A 15,833-nucleotide genomic window follows, 5' to 3' on the forward strand; every position below is an offset into this window, starting at 1 on the left:
GGAGAGTTGGTGGTAACCAAATCGACCCTTATAGATCTTTAACTTTTGAGAGCGTAAACTCAAACCTAATGTAAGGGTCCATTTAGTTTCATGGACCCTTTCATTATTGTTAAACACCTGCATTACCTAATTTAGAAGAAGTCTACACAATTAGAGAATGTAGAATCATTTTTATTTTGATAGTTTGTGTGTGTTACCTCTCCTATGGTTTCCTTGATGTGAAAAGGGTTGAAAACCACTGCCCTAGAGCAGGGGTTCTCAACGTTTTTGGCCGGGGACCCCCGAAAATGCTTTGGCAACGTCTCGGGACCCCCGCCCCGCCCCCCTCCAGACCCCCAATATAAATTGACTGCTACAATAACCTTAAACCATTTTGGGCGGGAACCCCTTTTGGTGTTTTAAGCATTGTTATAATTTAGCTATTGAAAAATAGCAGATCTACAAGCTCATAGCGCGCCACCGAGTGGCGCGCTACGAGCTTGTAGGTCTGCTATTTTTGAAAAATCGTGAAAATAAAATTTAAAAAAAAATCTTTTTCTTTTTTTTTTTTTTTGAAAATAATTTGGGGACCCCCTAAAATTATTTGGCGACCCCCCGAGGGGTCGCGACCCACGGGTTGAGAACCCCTGCCCTAGAGAGTCACAAACATACCGTATATGGATTAGCTATCCAAAGAAGCAGGTTTTTGGAGAATGACATGCTGGTGTCATATTATCCAAATATCCACCTATGCTTGTGACCTCACTTTCACAACTGTGACGCCTACTTGTATAGTTTGGAGTAGTCTCTCTCTCTCTCTCTCTCTCTCTCTCTCTCTCTCTCTCTCTCTCTCTCTCTCTCTCTCTCTCTCTCTCTCTCTCTCTCTCCCCTCTCTCTCTCTCTCCCCTCTCTCTCTCTCTCTCTCTCTCTCCCCTCTCTCTCTCTCTCTCTCTCTCGTATTTGAGTTGGAATGGCTGGCAGCTATGAGCTAATCACCTTCCTCCATGCCCTGCAGCTGTGTCAAGCAAGCCTGAAGGATTCCACTGAGCTACTGTACCAACACGCGCACACACACATGCACACACGCACGCAAGCACACACGTGCGCATGCATGCAGACACACACGCACAAAGACGCATAGTGTACTCTGTAAAATCGGTGTAAAAACATACGGGGGTCCATTTGGTTACATTTGTGCACGCTCAGAGAAGCAAATAGGTGAATTAAAGCTGAGGATTTTACTATGGATATCGGGAAGGGCAAATCACAGCCACAAGGGTGTGTGTGTGTGTGTGTGTGTGTGTGTGTGTGTGTGTGTGTGTGTGTGTGTGTGTGTGTGTGTGTGTGTGTGTGTGTGTGTGTGTGTGTGTGTGTGTGTGCTGTACCCTGTACATTCCTGAGTATTAAAATGGACCCTTTCGGGTCCATGTGGTTACGTTTTGTACATGCTCAGAGTTACAAATGGAGGAATTATACCAACACCGAGGGTTTAACTATGCAAATCACAGCCACAAGGGTGTGTGTGCGTGTGTACGCGTGCATGTGCGTATGTGTAGTGATTAGTGAAGATAATCTTCAAGATGTGTAGTGAAGATGTGTGCGTGTGTAGTGAAGACGTGTGTATGTGCGTGCATGTGTGTGTGTGTGTGTGTGTGTGTGTGAGTGTGTGTGTGTGTGTGTGTGTGCGACTGTGCGTGCGTGTGTTTGTGTGAGTGCAGGTGCGCACGCGTGTGTGAGTTGGAAGTGACATTTCTGTGCTGACATGAAGAGGCACTCTGCCCTCCTCTCGCCTGGAGGCAGCTCCCGGGGAAAGACAGCGCCTGCAGGAGTCTCCTGCAGGCGGTCTCCCTGGGGGCATTCCATCCCATGCCGTACTCCTTACACCCAGTGCCAAACAGAAAAGCTCTTACACTGCGACAGGCACCAACCGACCGACCGACCGATCGTCCGCCCGACCAACCAACCAACCGACCGACCGACCGACCAACCAACCGACCGACCGACCGACCGACCGACCTGCACTAATCCAGCTGTAGTCTCCGTCCAGACCCCGTCCAATCCTCTGACAAAATACTGTTTATGCCACGTTGGAAGCGCCTGTCTGTATGTACAGTATGTACAGTGTGTTATATTCAGAAGAAAATGTGCTTGTGATCTTGTAGATTGGCTATTTTCAAATAGCCAATGTACATTGGGGTGCATGCGTGCGTGCGTGCGTGCGTGCGTGCGTGCGTGCGTGCGTGCGTGCGTGCGTGCGTGCGTGCGTGCGATCATGTGCGATCATGTGCGATCATGTGACCTTGTCACTTCGTTTGGGCTTTGCTCAATGTCCTATACGCACCCTCTCATGCCTAGTGTGAATTGGGGAGACAAAAAGGAAAGACGTATTACTGAAATACTTCAAACCTGGCCAGTGAGAGAAGGGAAAATCCACCGCACATAATCTTCACATCTCAGAAATCTGCCTGAGAATGATGGTGAACCAGGGAAACCACCAGAAAACCACGGAAAGTAAGATTGTAACCTGTAAGATCATTAATAAAGACAAAACCAGGGACTGCTCAACGGCAAAGAAACTGTAGCCTGCCACTATGGCCGTCTTGGAAGATAATTGAAAGTGCGGTTGTGCACACAATTAGGGCTGTTAAGAGTAAAAAAATATTCCACATAACAACTGTATCCCAAATAAGAACATTTTTCTTTGCTTTTTAGTTTTTATCCACTTTTTTCCTCCCCAGTTTAATCGTCGCGCCAATTGATTTCACCCCACACACATTTCTGCATGTTGTCACTGCTGTTGTATCCTACTATACTGGGAGGAGCCCCCACCGGGAGGACGAAGTAGGGTCTTCGTTATACTCCCGTTATACTCCCACCCGACACTCCCCGCTGACATGTGCCGCCCCCAGCCCGTAGGATTACGTGCAGATTACGCCTTGCTTCCCAACCCCGAACTCAGGGCCCATTGTGTTCGTATATAACAGACACTCGATTAGGCCGGATGCGTCACGGTGGATTCGAACCTCACAACCTCCATAGTGGTGGGCAGGTACTTCACCGCTGGAACACCCTCCAAGTGGGGCATTCGTTTACGGAAAAAATATACACAAAAAGAGGTTTCTGCCTGATAATAACCACATTTACAGACCCATAAGGGTCCATTTGGTTCCAAACTATCATTTAGCTGGGGACCCCCTGGAACTCCCTCAAGGACCCCAGGGGGTCCCCGGACCCCACTTTGGGAACCACTGTTGTAAATGATCTTCCAGGGGTGGACAGATTTGTTTTTTCTTCCCCTGTTACTGGGTTACATTTCAAATTAAGACTCGCTTTGCAACACAAACCGGTGGAAAAACGCAGGCGGCATAGAGACGCATCTCAAAATAAATACACAATCAATGTGCCGATCCAAGAAGTGTGCGTGTGCCGTGTGTGTGTGTGTGTGTGTGTGTGTGTGTGTGTGTGTGTGTGTGTGTGTGTGTTAGGGGGGCAGTGGGAGATGACAGACCTAATGAGGCCTGATCTTATTCTTCGTCTGCGACAGTGTCACTCCGCCGAAAAAGAGCCAAGCTTTTAGCTTGTACATCTGCTATTTTTTGACGAACGACACCATTGTGCGGCAAGGTACAAGTCAGGCGTGACTGGACACCAGGCATAAACTGATACCTTCCACACAAGCTTTAAACCCTCCAATAAACAGCCAAATAAGTGACTGCTCCAAGTCCAACACTGGTCTGATCATTAATCATCATTTGCCCTGCACATGAACACGACGTGCACAACGCGCGCACTCCCACGCACATACACAACGAGTGAGCAGTCAAGCCTGCATTTATACCTCGCCATGTGCGACGGTGTCCGTGCAGTACTTAGTTTAGACAGTTTTTGGTTTAGACTAGTCATTAGTCCTACAACTACAGTTGGGTGCCACCGATATTGTCCCTTATCATTTGACCCATTTAGGCCTGACCTCAAAATTTTAAAAAAAATCCTTCTAAATCCTCCAGTTTTCTGAAATAAATATTTTCACGATTTTTCAAAAATAGCAGATCTACAAGCTCATAGCGCGCCACCGAGTGGCGCGCTACGAGCTTGTAGGTCTGCTATTTTTCAATAGCTCAATTATAACAATGTTTAAAACACCAAAAGGGGTTCCCGCCCCAAAATGGGTTAACTGTCCTTTTGCGCAGATCATGCAAACCTCAGCAAAAAGAAAAGGACAATATCGATGGCCTCCAACTGTAGTTTAGACAGTTTTTGGTTTAGACTATAGTCATTGGTTAGACCAGTCATTAGTCCTACAACTACAACCTATCTCAAACCCTCACCCTAAACCTAACCTCCCACGGGGCAACACACCTAAACCTAACCTTAACCCATGTCTAACCAATGACTAGTCTAAACTAAGTATGCACCCCCACCTAAACCTAACCTTAACCCATGTCTAACCGATGACTAGTCTAAACTAAGTATGCACCCCCACCTAAACCTAACCTTAACCCATGTCTAACCGATGACTAGTCTAAACTAAGTATGCACCCCCACCTAAACCTAACCTTAACCCATGTCTAACCGATGACTAGTCTAAACTAAGTATGCACCCCGCAGCGCTCGAATCAAAGTATAGATACTCCTGCTCAAATGTAACTCGACTGCAATTAAAAGTTACAAGTTTGCTTTCCAAAGTTAAGTACTGTAGGTGTTCAAAAGTACAAATAACAGAAGTACATTGCGTTTTCCGATAGCAATGCATTATTGCTGCATTGGAAAGTAGGAGTTCCACTGTGAGATGAAAACATTTTCAACAATATCAGTACTATAGTGAAAAATAGCCGCAAACTACGAGCTCACAACGCGTCGCCCTGCGAGTACGTTGTGAGCAGTGAGCTTGTACATCGGGCTATTTTCGGGCACGAGACACCATCCTACCACTAAGTATAAATCAGGCTCTATGCAGAGGAGATGGAAGAAAAGTATCACCGCCCCCAATGTGCCCAACCCCCCCCCCCCACACACACACATATACACACACACACACAGTCTCCCCCTCAAATGCCCAATTGCTAGTCACCATAGGAGGGGATTGGGTTGCACGGATGAAGCAACTGAGTATATTTCATGCAACACAATACCAGTGACTTTGCTTACCCCCCCCCCCCCCCCCCCCCACTGCTCCTACCTCATTCCCACCACCCCCACATCACTTCTCTCCTATCCAACGCACACAGACATGAGATACGCTTTTTTTTTGTCTTTCTCCCCAGCCATGACAATTTCTCTCTCTCTCTCTCTCTCTCTCTCTCTCTCTCCCTCTCTCTCGCAAAGCAACCAAAAAAAGAAGCCTTGGAGGCCCTGTTGTTGTGGCCAACCTTGTGGGTGCATGAGAAAAGAAACATGCGGGTATCGCTTACACAAATGGCCTGCATGAATGTGCGAGCGCCAGACAAAATAATAGAATCTGAGCTGCCCTGGCGTGGCGTGGCAGACGAAGGGCCTTTTTCCTGTGCGTTCGCCGCTCGCAGACGCTTTCGGGATGCTTTATAATTATACATATGCGTGTGTGTTTCCTGCCCGGGGAGAAGGTGTGGATAGCGCAGAGCGCTATAGCCTGTTAGCGCTGTGCTTAAAGGGCTCTCGCGATTATGCAATTCCGCATGCCGATTAATTGACACACAGATAATTGCCATTAAAGATTTCATCGTGTTTTTGTCGGCTACAAAAACAATTTAAGCCTACTTCTGTTTGTCTGTTTAGGCTTTGAAGATGCACAGGGCAAAGCAAAGCAAAGTTACTATATTTACCCAGGGTAACTGGACTAAGCATCAGATACTTGTTTACAGCCAGGCCCTGCTCATAGAACATTTCATGGTAGTGGTTCAATGCCTTGCTCAAGGGCACTTCAGCGGTGGTCATTTTTAACTTGTCGGTCCGGGGATACGAACTGGCGACCTTCCGGTATCAAGACCGCGCCGCAAACTGTTCGGCCACCGCTGCCGGGCAAATGACAAAGGAATATACAAAGAAATGACTGACATATTTAATAACTTTATTGTATGAAGGTTCGTGGCTATAAAACCAGTGGTTCATAAACATTTTCATGTCTAGGACCTCCAAATTCATATTCTGGCTGTGGACCCACATCTGACATATCTTTTGAAAATAGCAGATCAACAATTGGCTACTTTTAAACTGATTTTGTTACTATTTTGATGTCATCAATATTAAGCCCATATATGAGAATGTCAATATATGGCCATATACTGTGACAGTCTCATGATAACCAGTGTGGTTGCCGCGACGCGAGTCACACTTGCAAATGAATGAATGTGGAGCTGACTATCATCACCTGGATCTCCATATATGAAGATCACGGCACTGACCTCATCAACCCCCGGGTAGCCATACATGTACTATATCTGCATATATGAGCCGGCCAGCCACTCTACATCTGACCTCACTGACACAAGATTAATTCATAGTTTTAACTCCTGCTTCTCAACCGAATTAAGAAGCTCTGTTGTTTCAGCGCGACCTCACCCTTTAGGGCGAGGTCGCTTCTCGCCCTCAGGGCGTCTTACTGATATCAACTATAGGGCCAATATGGGCACAAATCAACCCAAATCAGAAGGTTTTTCTTTGATAAGTGACACACATTAGGGAAATATGCCATGTGTTAGAGCGCATAATGGTGTTTGTGACAATTGCTTTGTGACAATGACATATCTTTATTTCCACCCCTCCCCCCCAGACTTCCCAGCATGCCACCTCCAAGTCACCTTGGAAAGCTTCAGTTGAAGAGGCGGGCACATCCAAAATGACCCATATGAATGCATATTTATAAAGCCTCGCGTCTGAAACCAACAAATGCCACAATCTGGAGGTCACCAGAGACATGGAAATAGACTGTTTGTGTCCCAACAATTGCATTATGCAATGGCCTACTACGGTATCACTGACTGCCTATTCATGGCAGCTCTGTTCCAAAATGACTGGATTTCATGCTCGTTGGCAGTGGCGGAAAAAAAAGTACTAAAAATGGTTTACTTAATAAAAAGGTATCAGTGGGAATGTTCTCCCGAATACCGATGTGTGTCACCGCCGTGAGCCCCAAGGCCAGGGATGGAGATTATGTTCTCGCCCCTGCGCGCGTGTGTGTGTGTGTGTGTGTGTGTGTGTGTGTGTGTGTGTGTGTGTGTGTGTGTGCACACTGCCAGTAGGCCCATTTTTGAGTGGTGCAGCCACTCCAATGCACAGCACTGTGTGTCCCTGACTGGCTGGCTGGCTGGGTCCGAGCACGGAAATAGCGTTTTTTTTCACCACCAAGTGTAACTGTTGCGCAGCCTCACTCACTCGCACACACTCACACTCACACTCACACACACACACACACACACACACACACACACACACACACACACACACACACACACACACACACACACACACACACACACACGGCAGTATTTATATCAGCCAGATGATATGAGACTCCTTGCAACAAAACTGTTTGAAGGACATCAAGGCAACTCCTTCAACTGCCATTGGGGATAATATTATAATCCCCAGTGCATGCATGGTTTGGGCCTTACGTTGTCATTTAACACATTTTGACCTGAGATCAGATTCTAAAAATGTCTTCTACATCCTGACAGTTTTCTGAAAAAGCTATGTTTCTATGTCAGTCGTTCTTCGATTTTTCAAAAATAGCAGACCTACAAGCAGACCTACAAGCTATGAGCTTGTAGATCTGCTATTTTTCTATAGCTAAAGCATAACATAATGCTAACACCAAAAGGGCTTCCCGCCCTAAACCAGGGGTTCTCTTCTCAACCTGGGGATAGCCAGACATAGCGAGACATGGCCAAAGCATTTCCGGGGGTCCCCGCAGCCAGAAACGTTGAGAACGCCTGCCCTAAACAATCATTAAAAGTCCATAGACTTGGCTGGCCTATGAGGTCATTTCGGAAAGGCGCCCCTCAAAAGATTTTTTATTATGCCATGATTGGATTCCAATTTTGCGGGAATGGCCAATTCTGACCCCATATTTGAATCAGACCTGGAACACTCTACACGTTGTTATAGCCTACCTTTCAAGCTGGGAACACCTGTGTGTAGTTATTGCTATACAGTATATAGCAAAATTACATTTTTTGAGTGGTGCAACCACTCCCTTACGGAGCTATGTGTGTGGCTGGCTGGCTGGCTGGCTGCATGGCTGCCCACCTGGGTGCCTGGGTGGGTATGAGCACGAAAATAGCATGGTTGTTTTTCACCACCTGTGCGCAACCTAACACACACACAAACAAACACACACGCACATATTAACTGTATATATGATGATTTTACTGTACTGGCACACCCTAAATCATCATATATACAGTTAATATGTGCGTGTGTGTTTGTGTGTGTGTTAGGTTGCGCACAGGTGGTGCAAAACAACCATGCTATTTTTGTGCTCATACCCACCCAGGCAGGCAGGCAGCCAGCCACACACATAGCTCCGTAAGGGAGTGGTTGCACCACTCAAAAATGTGAAGTTTTACATAACACGTTTTTAGATTACACAGCCCTGGATAGGCAACCAAGCCTGGTGGGGATAAGCACTCTCGTGGAGCGCCTATCTCCGGTTCGCCTTTTTGTAATGAATAAACATTGTACTGTTAATGTGCTGTATTTAGACAAAAGGCTAGTTTTCATTGTTGTCATTGGGGCTACAAATATGGTTTCTAGCCATCCCATAGAGTTTTATAACCGAATTCAGATTGATTTGTGATATTAGCTTTTAATGTTTCCGTCTTGATGAAATCCTATACGAGTTGCTTATGTTGCATTCACTCTGCTTTGATGACCCGTTTCTCAGAATCAGTGGTTCTCAACCTCTGGGTCGGGACCCCCAGGGGGGTCTCCGCATGATTTTGGGGCGGTCCCAGATGACAGTTAAGTGACAATTTAAGGGGGAAAAAAAAGACCATGGGCCCTATCTTGCGTCAGGGACACTTTTTCCTTAATTTGGGCATTTAGTATTGTGTAAGCCATTAACTTGGCTATCTTATGCCACCGCCAAAATCCTTAAAACACCTCCGCTACCCATTACATTATGGATAGGTGTGGTTTGGGTGTTACGCAACTTATACTAATCAGTGTGCCAGGTGGCATTGCCTTCCATTATCCATTATGCCCTGGAGTGAGCCTTATGGAAGAGCAACGCGTGCTGCCTTGGACTACATTTATATTAGATACAGAGGGTTGTTTTGTGTGTCCATTATCTGACTATCTGTCATCCACTCCGTGACCAACACAGCCTCTGCACTTGTGCTAAATGCGTAATTCACGGAAAGTGTTTAATGCTTGCGGGTGAGGCATGGGATACGATAGAGCCCCATAACTGTATCAAAAGTAATCAACAAACTATTATAAGAACTGGTCAAACATTGGCCAAATTGTCAAAAAACATGAGAAAGAGGCAAAGAAATGTGAAAATAGCTGATCTACAAGCTCAGAATAGGCCTCAAAGTTCAAATATGGTTATTTTTGGGGAGTCGTGGCCTGAGAAGGTTAAGGACGAGAACCGCTACTCCGAATGGTCAGCCACATGGTAGTCAATCTAACATTGTGTAGCTTATGAGATTCAGTTACATAATTCTTTGACTTTATCTTACACGTTTTATCCCATTTTAGATTCTAAAAATGTCTTCTACATCCTGACTAGAAAGCTATGTTTCTATGTCAGTCGTTCTTGGATTTTTCAAAAATAGCAGACCTACAAGCTCGTAGCGCGCCACTCGGTGGCGCGCTATGAGCTTGTAGATCTGCTATTTTTCAATAGCTAAAGCATAACATAATGCTAACACCAAAAGGGGTTCCCGCCCAGAATGGGTTAAAGAGTTTTCCGAAAAACCTACGTTGCCATATAGCTCAAATCTAAAAAATGACACAGATGCTTTTCCGGTTTTTATGGGTTATAAAGTGCTCCCCCAATCCACTAACCTGACTCCGCCAGATGGGGCAGCAGAGAGTACACTGGGTTCCCCCCTCCTGCTCCCATCTGGGAACTCTCAGGCAGACTTGATGCCCGGCCACAAAACGGCCTGGCCAATCAGCAGCAGCTAGAAGCTAGAAGCTGCTGCTAGAAGCTGCTAGAAGCTGCTGCTGATGGGAGCAGATGGGAGCAGGAGGGGGGAACCCAGTGTACTCTCTGCTGCCCCATCTGGCGGAGTCAGGTTACCAATCCACAGGCCCTGCGAGAAAGGTGAACATCTACAAATACTGAGGTCGAAAATGGTGGACAAACATGGTGCGACGGGACAGCACAGCAGGCACAAGGCTCAGCCTGATTCTCATGCTGGGGAAAAAAAAGGTGTCAGCAAAGTAAAATAAACTGGATATCACTTGATTCAAAATGAACAGACACATGTGCACCCTTTGATCTCATTCCCTCTCCACTAACAAGTGCGCTAAAAAAAGTGATTATGTTTGGATGAAGAAACTGATTTTAGGACAAACAAAAGGAAGGAGATTAAAACACAGCCATACTCACATTGTAATTCCTTACATATCCAAGCTTTGGTATGAGAGAGAAAGCAGATTGTTTTATTTTTTTTACTGTTCATCATGGACGAAAATAAGAACACAGATGACAACTTCAATCATGACTGCCTTCCGTCGTTCCCGTCAGACACCGAGGCATTTTGATATTGGTCACCTATACCTAAAGTGTACATTGTTAAAACCATGACTGTTTTGTGGCTTCCGGTTAACTGTGCTTGAACGCACTAAAGGTGTTCAAGCCATAAGATAAGCCACGGAGGGGGCTGACTGTGGCATTCAAGTGTGTGTTCATGACGAGCTTTCGCACAGACCCTGGTTAGAAGAAGAGCACTTCAAAATATGGAGCTGTTGACTCAGACTCAGGGAAATAACAGCCAAAGCCACAATAAGGGACGAGGCTCCGCTGGCCAACAGCTAGAGGCTGCATGACGATAGCTCCCTCTACCTCAATTAAGGTGGAAGAATAATACAATATGTGTGACGACGAGGAGTGACATCGTAGAGCTTCTTTGTTTGTTTTTGTTTTTTTGTGTGATTTTGATGCCCTGTGTTTTACTCGACTCGGACCCACTGATGATAGGGGGGAAGAGGGTGGGGGCGGCGACTTACCTTGTTTCTCTTGAAATAGGCCCTGCGGCAGGCGGCGAAACACTTCTCGCTGCAGAAGCTCTTGAGTTCGCTGCCCATGCTCAGCGAGTAGCGCTTGACCCCGACCTTCTGGCACCAGGCACACATGATCTGGACGTTGGCCGCGTCCTCGTCTGGAAGACACAAGTGTCACGTCAGGGTTAGCCTGGAACTCACCTATGCTTTTTATGGCATAGGCAGCTCCCGGCAGGATCCGCCGGGAGAAACTATGCACAGCTGCTAGACATGAGATGAGACTAATTAATTAGAGCGACAGAGAGAGAGAGGAGTGTGTGTGTGTACATGTGTGCCTGTGTGTGTCAATTTAACAAAGGTGCAGACGATCAGAAATCAGCAGAGAGTGAGTGATGTTTGCACTACTCTATGCCGAATTGAAGTGGACTCGGACCCAGACTTTTTTTTCTCCCTGCAGGAAATAAAAACGTCTGGGTTTCCGAGGCTACGTCAGGGTTGTCTATACAACCTGGCTCACGATGATTGATGCTCAATTTTCATAGACACAATGGAAATACAACAGCTAATGCATGTGCTATAATACTGTACATTGTATAATGGTACTTGCATTGGCATTGAGCAGTGTTATTTGAACAATGTTAGAAACTACCAAAAATGTTTAAGGCATTTAGCAAACAGTCTTTAATTTTTTATAACGTATTCTTTTTTTTCTCGCCTTTTTTATATTTTTTATGGAGAGGGACAGACAGTAGGCTGACAGGAAATGGGGAGAGAGATGGGGGGATGACATGCAGTAAAAGGCCGTCGGGAACGGGAGTCGAACCCGCGGCACACTGCCAGACTGGATTACCAGCCAAGGTGCCTGGACCGCTGAGCCACGGCCCAGGCCAACGTATTCTTTTTCACCCAGTGTCAATTGTCTAGTGTAATCCTGGGCGCTACACTCCCTCTGCCAACCTGGGGAGAGCAACGGACTGACCTCATGCTTCCTTCAATACATGAGGAGTCCAAGTAGCTTATTTTCACCTGGGAGGGAGAGTTTCCCAGGTGTGACATAGTGCGTGGAAGGAACACGTTATTCCAACCAGTTTCCCCTCCATCAGGCGCCCCGGCTGACCGGGGTAGTCAGTTTTGAGACCATGTTTGTGCATGTTTTTTGTGAGGATACCTACCCTAGGGGACACGGGGAGAGCATGCACATCGAATCAAACCCAGCACCTTCTAGCTGTGAGGCGACAGCGGTACTGACTGTGCCACTTTGCCCTCTTAGCAAACACTCTCATCCAGAGCGACTAAGCAGGGTAATTACACGATATAATGTCAGAGAGACTAGTGCCTCAACAAGGAGTAAACCAGAACGTAGCAACAGTCAGACAACATACTATCGAAATAAAAGTACATTGAAACTATAGGAGACCAGGTAAACAATGAATGAATTTGGGGTTTGGACTGAACTTGTCTAAATGTGAACTATTGACAGACAAGGACAGTGACTGAGAAACGGCCATATGTTGGACAGTAACTTGTACATTTACTTGAGTCACTGTACTCAAGTACATTTTGTAGGTCTTTTTTTGCGTATCTTTTAGGGGTGTGCCAATGTATCGATATCGCGATGTATCGCAATACTTTCTCCCGCAATATATATATTGTATCGTCCTCCCAATATCGTGATATTGATTAGTTATAGTACTAGTAGTAGTAGGTTGTTGTGGACAAGTTACAGTCAGTATGTGTTTTACTGTTTGGAGGAGGCAAGATTCATGCACATATTGGCCAGTTTGTGACACAAAGAATCTTGTAAGATTTTGGAATAAATACATAATTCCAGATTTTTGCCTTTTATGTTTTGTTTTGTTTTTTGTTACAGATATCGTGATATATCGTTGATGAAATCTCTTGCAATATTGAATATCGCAATATATGAAGGGCCTAATATCGCCACAGCTATCGTATCGTGAGGTACCCATATCGTCCAGTGTTGTTTTCGTGGACTAATACTAAGATGAAAAATTTTCATCGACTACATTTTTTCACAGACGAAAACTAAATGGAAACTAAGCTATGGTGACTAAAACTAAGACTAAATATATTGACACTTTCGTCAACAAATAAAAACTAGACTAAAATGTTAGGAAGGGACTAGTGAACAAGAGATCCTGCAGTATAAGTCATTTTACACTTAGTTTGCATGCTGAAAAATAGCAGATCTACAAGCTCACAACACGTCGCAGCACGGCACATTGTGAGCTTGTAGATCGGCTATTTTCAGAAAGTGAAAAAATCAGTCATTACGACAACAAAAATAATTGTATGAATGAACCACAATTTGAATCTGTATTTTTGAACATTTCGTAATGTGTACTTTGTTTGAATACTTTACTTGTACCTTGTCCAGCACTGATCCTAACGGTATATGCTCATAAGAAATTCATCATAAGAAATGATGATGAATTGAACAAGGTGGACCCTCTTGTAAACAAGTGTAGTGCTTTATTGGGTCGTCCACTCACACTTTTTTGTATTATTGAGTCGTGCTTGAAATGTACTGTAATTCTGCAAACTGTTAATAAATACTTCAATCAATCAATCAATCAATCAATCAATCAATCAATGCATAGTAAGCATACATGTGTCACATCATGTGTTAATATGTCTGGAATTGTCTCTTTCGCTCTGTATGTGTGGTCTTCCTAGTTCCAGTAAAATAAAACTATATGCATCAGTTTGTGTCAGTCAGCATGGAAGTTGTCAATATGTCTGTATCAATACCATCAAGACAAATTCCCGCCGCACAGTATTTGGTATCCCCGCTGATTAAAGCACTTCTGATGCCGTTTATACACAAATGCATAGAAGCATAGAAGCCAACATCAGTGAGACTTATTAACCCATTATGGGCGGGAACCCCTTTTGGTGTTGTAAGCATTGTGTTATACTTTAGCTATTGAAAAATAGCAGATCTACAAGCTCATAGCGCGCCACCGAGTGGCGCGCTACGAGCTTGTAGGTCTGCTATTTTTGAAAAATCGTGAATCTGCTTTGCATTCATACAGGTAATGCAAAAGAGTAACATTTCGAGGCGCTTTCAGGCGCTTGTGTTTTTGTAAATGTTTTCGCTACTCCACTCACTGACCCCCGAGAGTAAGAGACTGCAATGGGTGAGACACAGGGACAGTTTAAAGGAGCATTCAGTGATTTGGGTGATTTGGAAAACCACCCAGTCCGCCCCGGTAACAAAATGTCCACATGCACGCTCTACAGTGGGGGGAAGTGCAACAGGCCAACTACGAGCTTGTAGGTCTGCTATTTTTGAAAAATCGTGAAAATATTTATTTCAGAAAACTGGAGGATTTAGAAGATTTTTTTAAATTTTTGAGGTCAGGCCTAAATGGGTTAAATTATAAAGCGTGTAAGTCCACGGCAGAGGGACTGAGACAAGCATGCGGCAACAAGAGGCATCGACCCAAAAGACCCAAATGGCCTTTTTATTCCACTGATTGAGTCCAGCTGTCGGTTTAGAACGGATCAAACTTCAGGCCACAGAAACCACCACTGGATTTATAATGAAGTCCTCAAGTCTCAAGTCAGTGTACCAAAAACGAATACAGGGACTCAGGGTCTCCATCTGGGAAAATGGCTATTTTACCCTATTTTAGACCGGGAAAGCGTCTGTGTCATAATTAGATTTGAACCACTTTAACCCATTTTGACCTGAGATCAGATTCTAAAAATGTCTTCTACATCCTGACAGTTTTCTGAAAAAGCTATGTTTCTATGTCAGTCGTTCTTCGATTTTTCAAAAATAGCAGACCTACAAGCTCATAGCGCGCCACTCGGTGGCGCGCTATGAGCTTGTAGATCTGCTATTTTTCAATAGCTAAAGCATAACATAATGCTAACACCAAAAGGGGTTCCCCTTTTCTACAAGCTCACAGCACGTCACCTCGTGCCACGCTACGAACTTGTAGATCTGCTATCTTTGAGAAAAAGTGAAAAGTTGTGTAACTCTTTGAATAAGTGAACATTTCAATTCAAATCTTTGCTTCTGGAGCTCCCTGGAACAACATATTTTGATTTATTTATATTATTGGTGACGGCGGTCAAACAATTTGGGGGTCGTGAAAACGTTTGAGCACCACTGACATAGAAACATTGTTGTACACAAGCGAAATGTTGGAGTGGGCAGCAGACATCATCAATAAAATATAACAAGAAAGTAACAGCGGTAATAATCAATAAGAACATGAAATATAGAAAAGGAAAGACTAAAATAAAGGCTTGTTTCGGAAATGTGGCTAAATCCAGTGTGAATCCTCCCGGCATGGGTCTGAATCCAAAGCCAGCCTACTGAAATCTCTCTACGCTCTTCCCTGTCCCTTTGCCATCTCACCTAAATTAATCAACGCTTTTGATGAATGTGAGCTTGCCGTGTCATTGAAGAAACAGAACAAGAACATGATCTAATGGGAAATTAATCTCAGATTTACTGACGTGTTTCGTACAAAAAGTACAAAAAAAGAATAAGAACCGCTAATCAACTGCACAAGCTTGTTGTATGCTTGTAGACAGGGTTCTGACTAGGGATGGGCATTTGGACCTTTTTTGGTAAACGTTGAACCTTTGGAGTGTGAGGCAGTTAACACCTTGAGGGCTCGGGCCTATTTAATCCATTAATAAAATGTGCCCATCGTTTATAGCGC

General features: G+C 44.8%; 1 protein-coding gene across 1 annotated transcript in view; it reads right to left on the reverse strand.

Moving 5' to 3' along the window:
- The window catches only part of sobpa (sine oculis binding protein homolog a), a gene marked incomplete at its 3' end in the record, with an annotated part of 50,989 nt that overhangs the window by 7,088 nt on the left and 28,068 nt on the right, over positions 1–15,833 (reverse strand). Inside the window, exons 4-5 of the mRNA XM_079527543.1 lie at positions 11,137–11,288; positions 10,517–10,540 (exon numbers count right to left, since the gene is read on the reverse strand). Of these exons, the coding sequence (XP_079383669.1) occupies positions 10,517–10,540; positions 11,137–11,288 (176 nt within the window). The remainder of the gene's footprint in view (positions 1–10,516; positions 10,541–11,136; positions 11,289–15,833) is intronic.

This window comes from Electrona antarctica, assembly GCF_951216825.1.
Source record: "Electrona antarctica genome assembly, chromosome: 18".
NCBI lineage: Eukaryota > Metazoa > Chordata > Actinopteri > Myctophiformes > Myctophidae > Electrona > Electrona antarctica.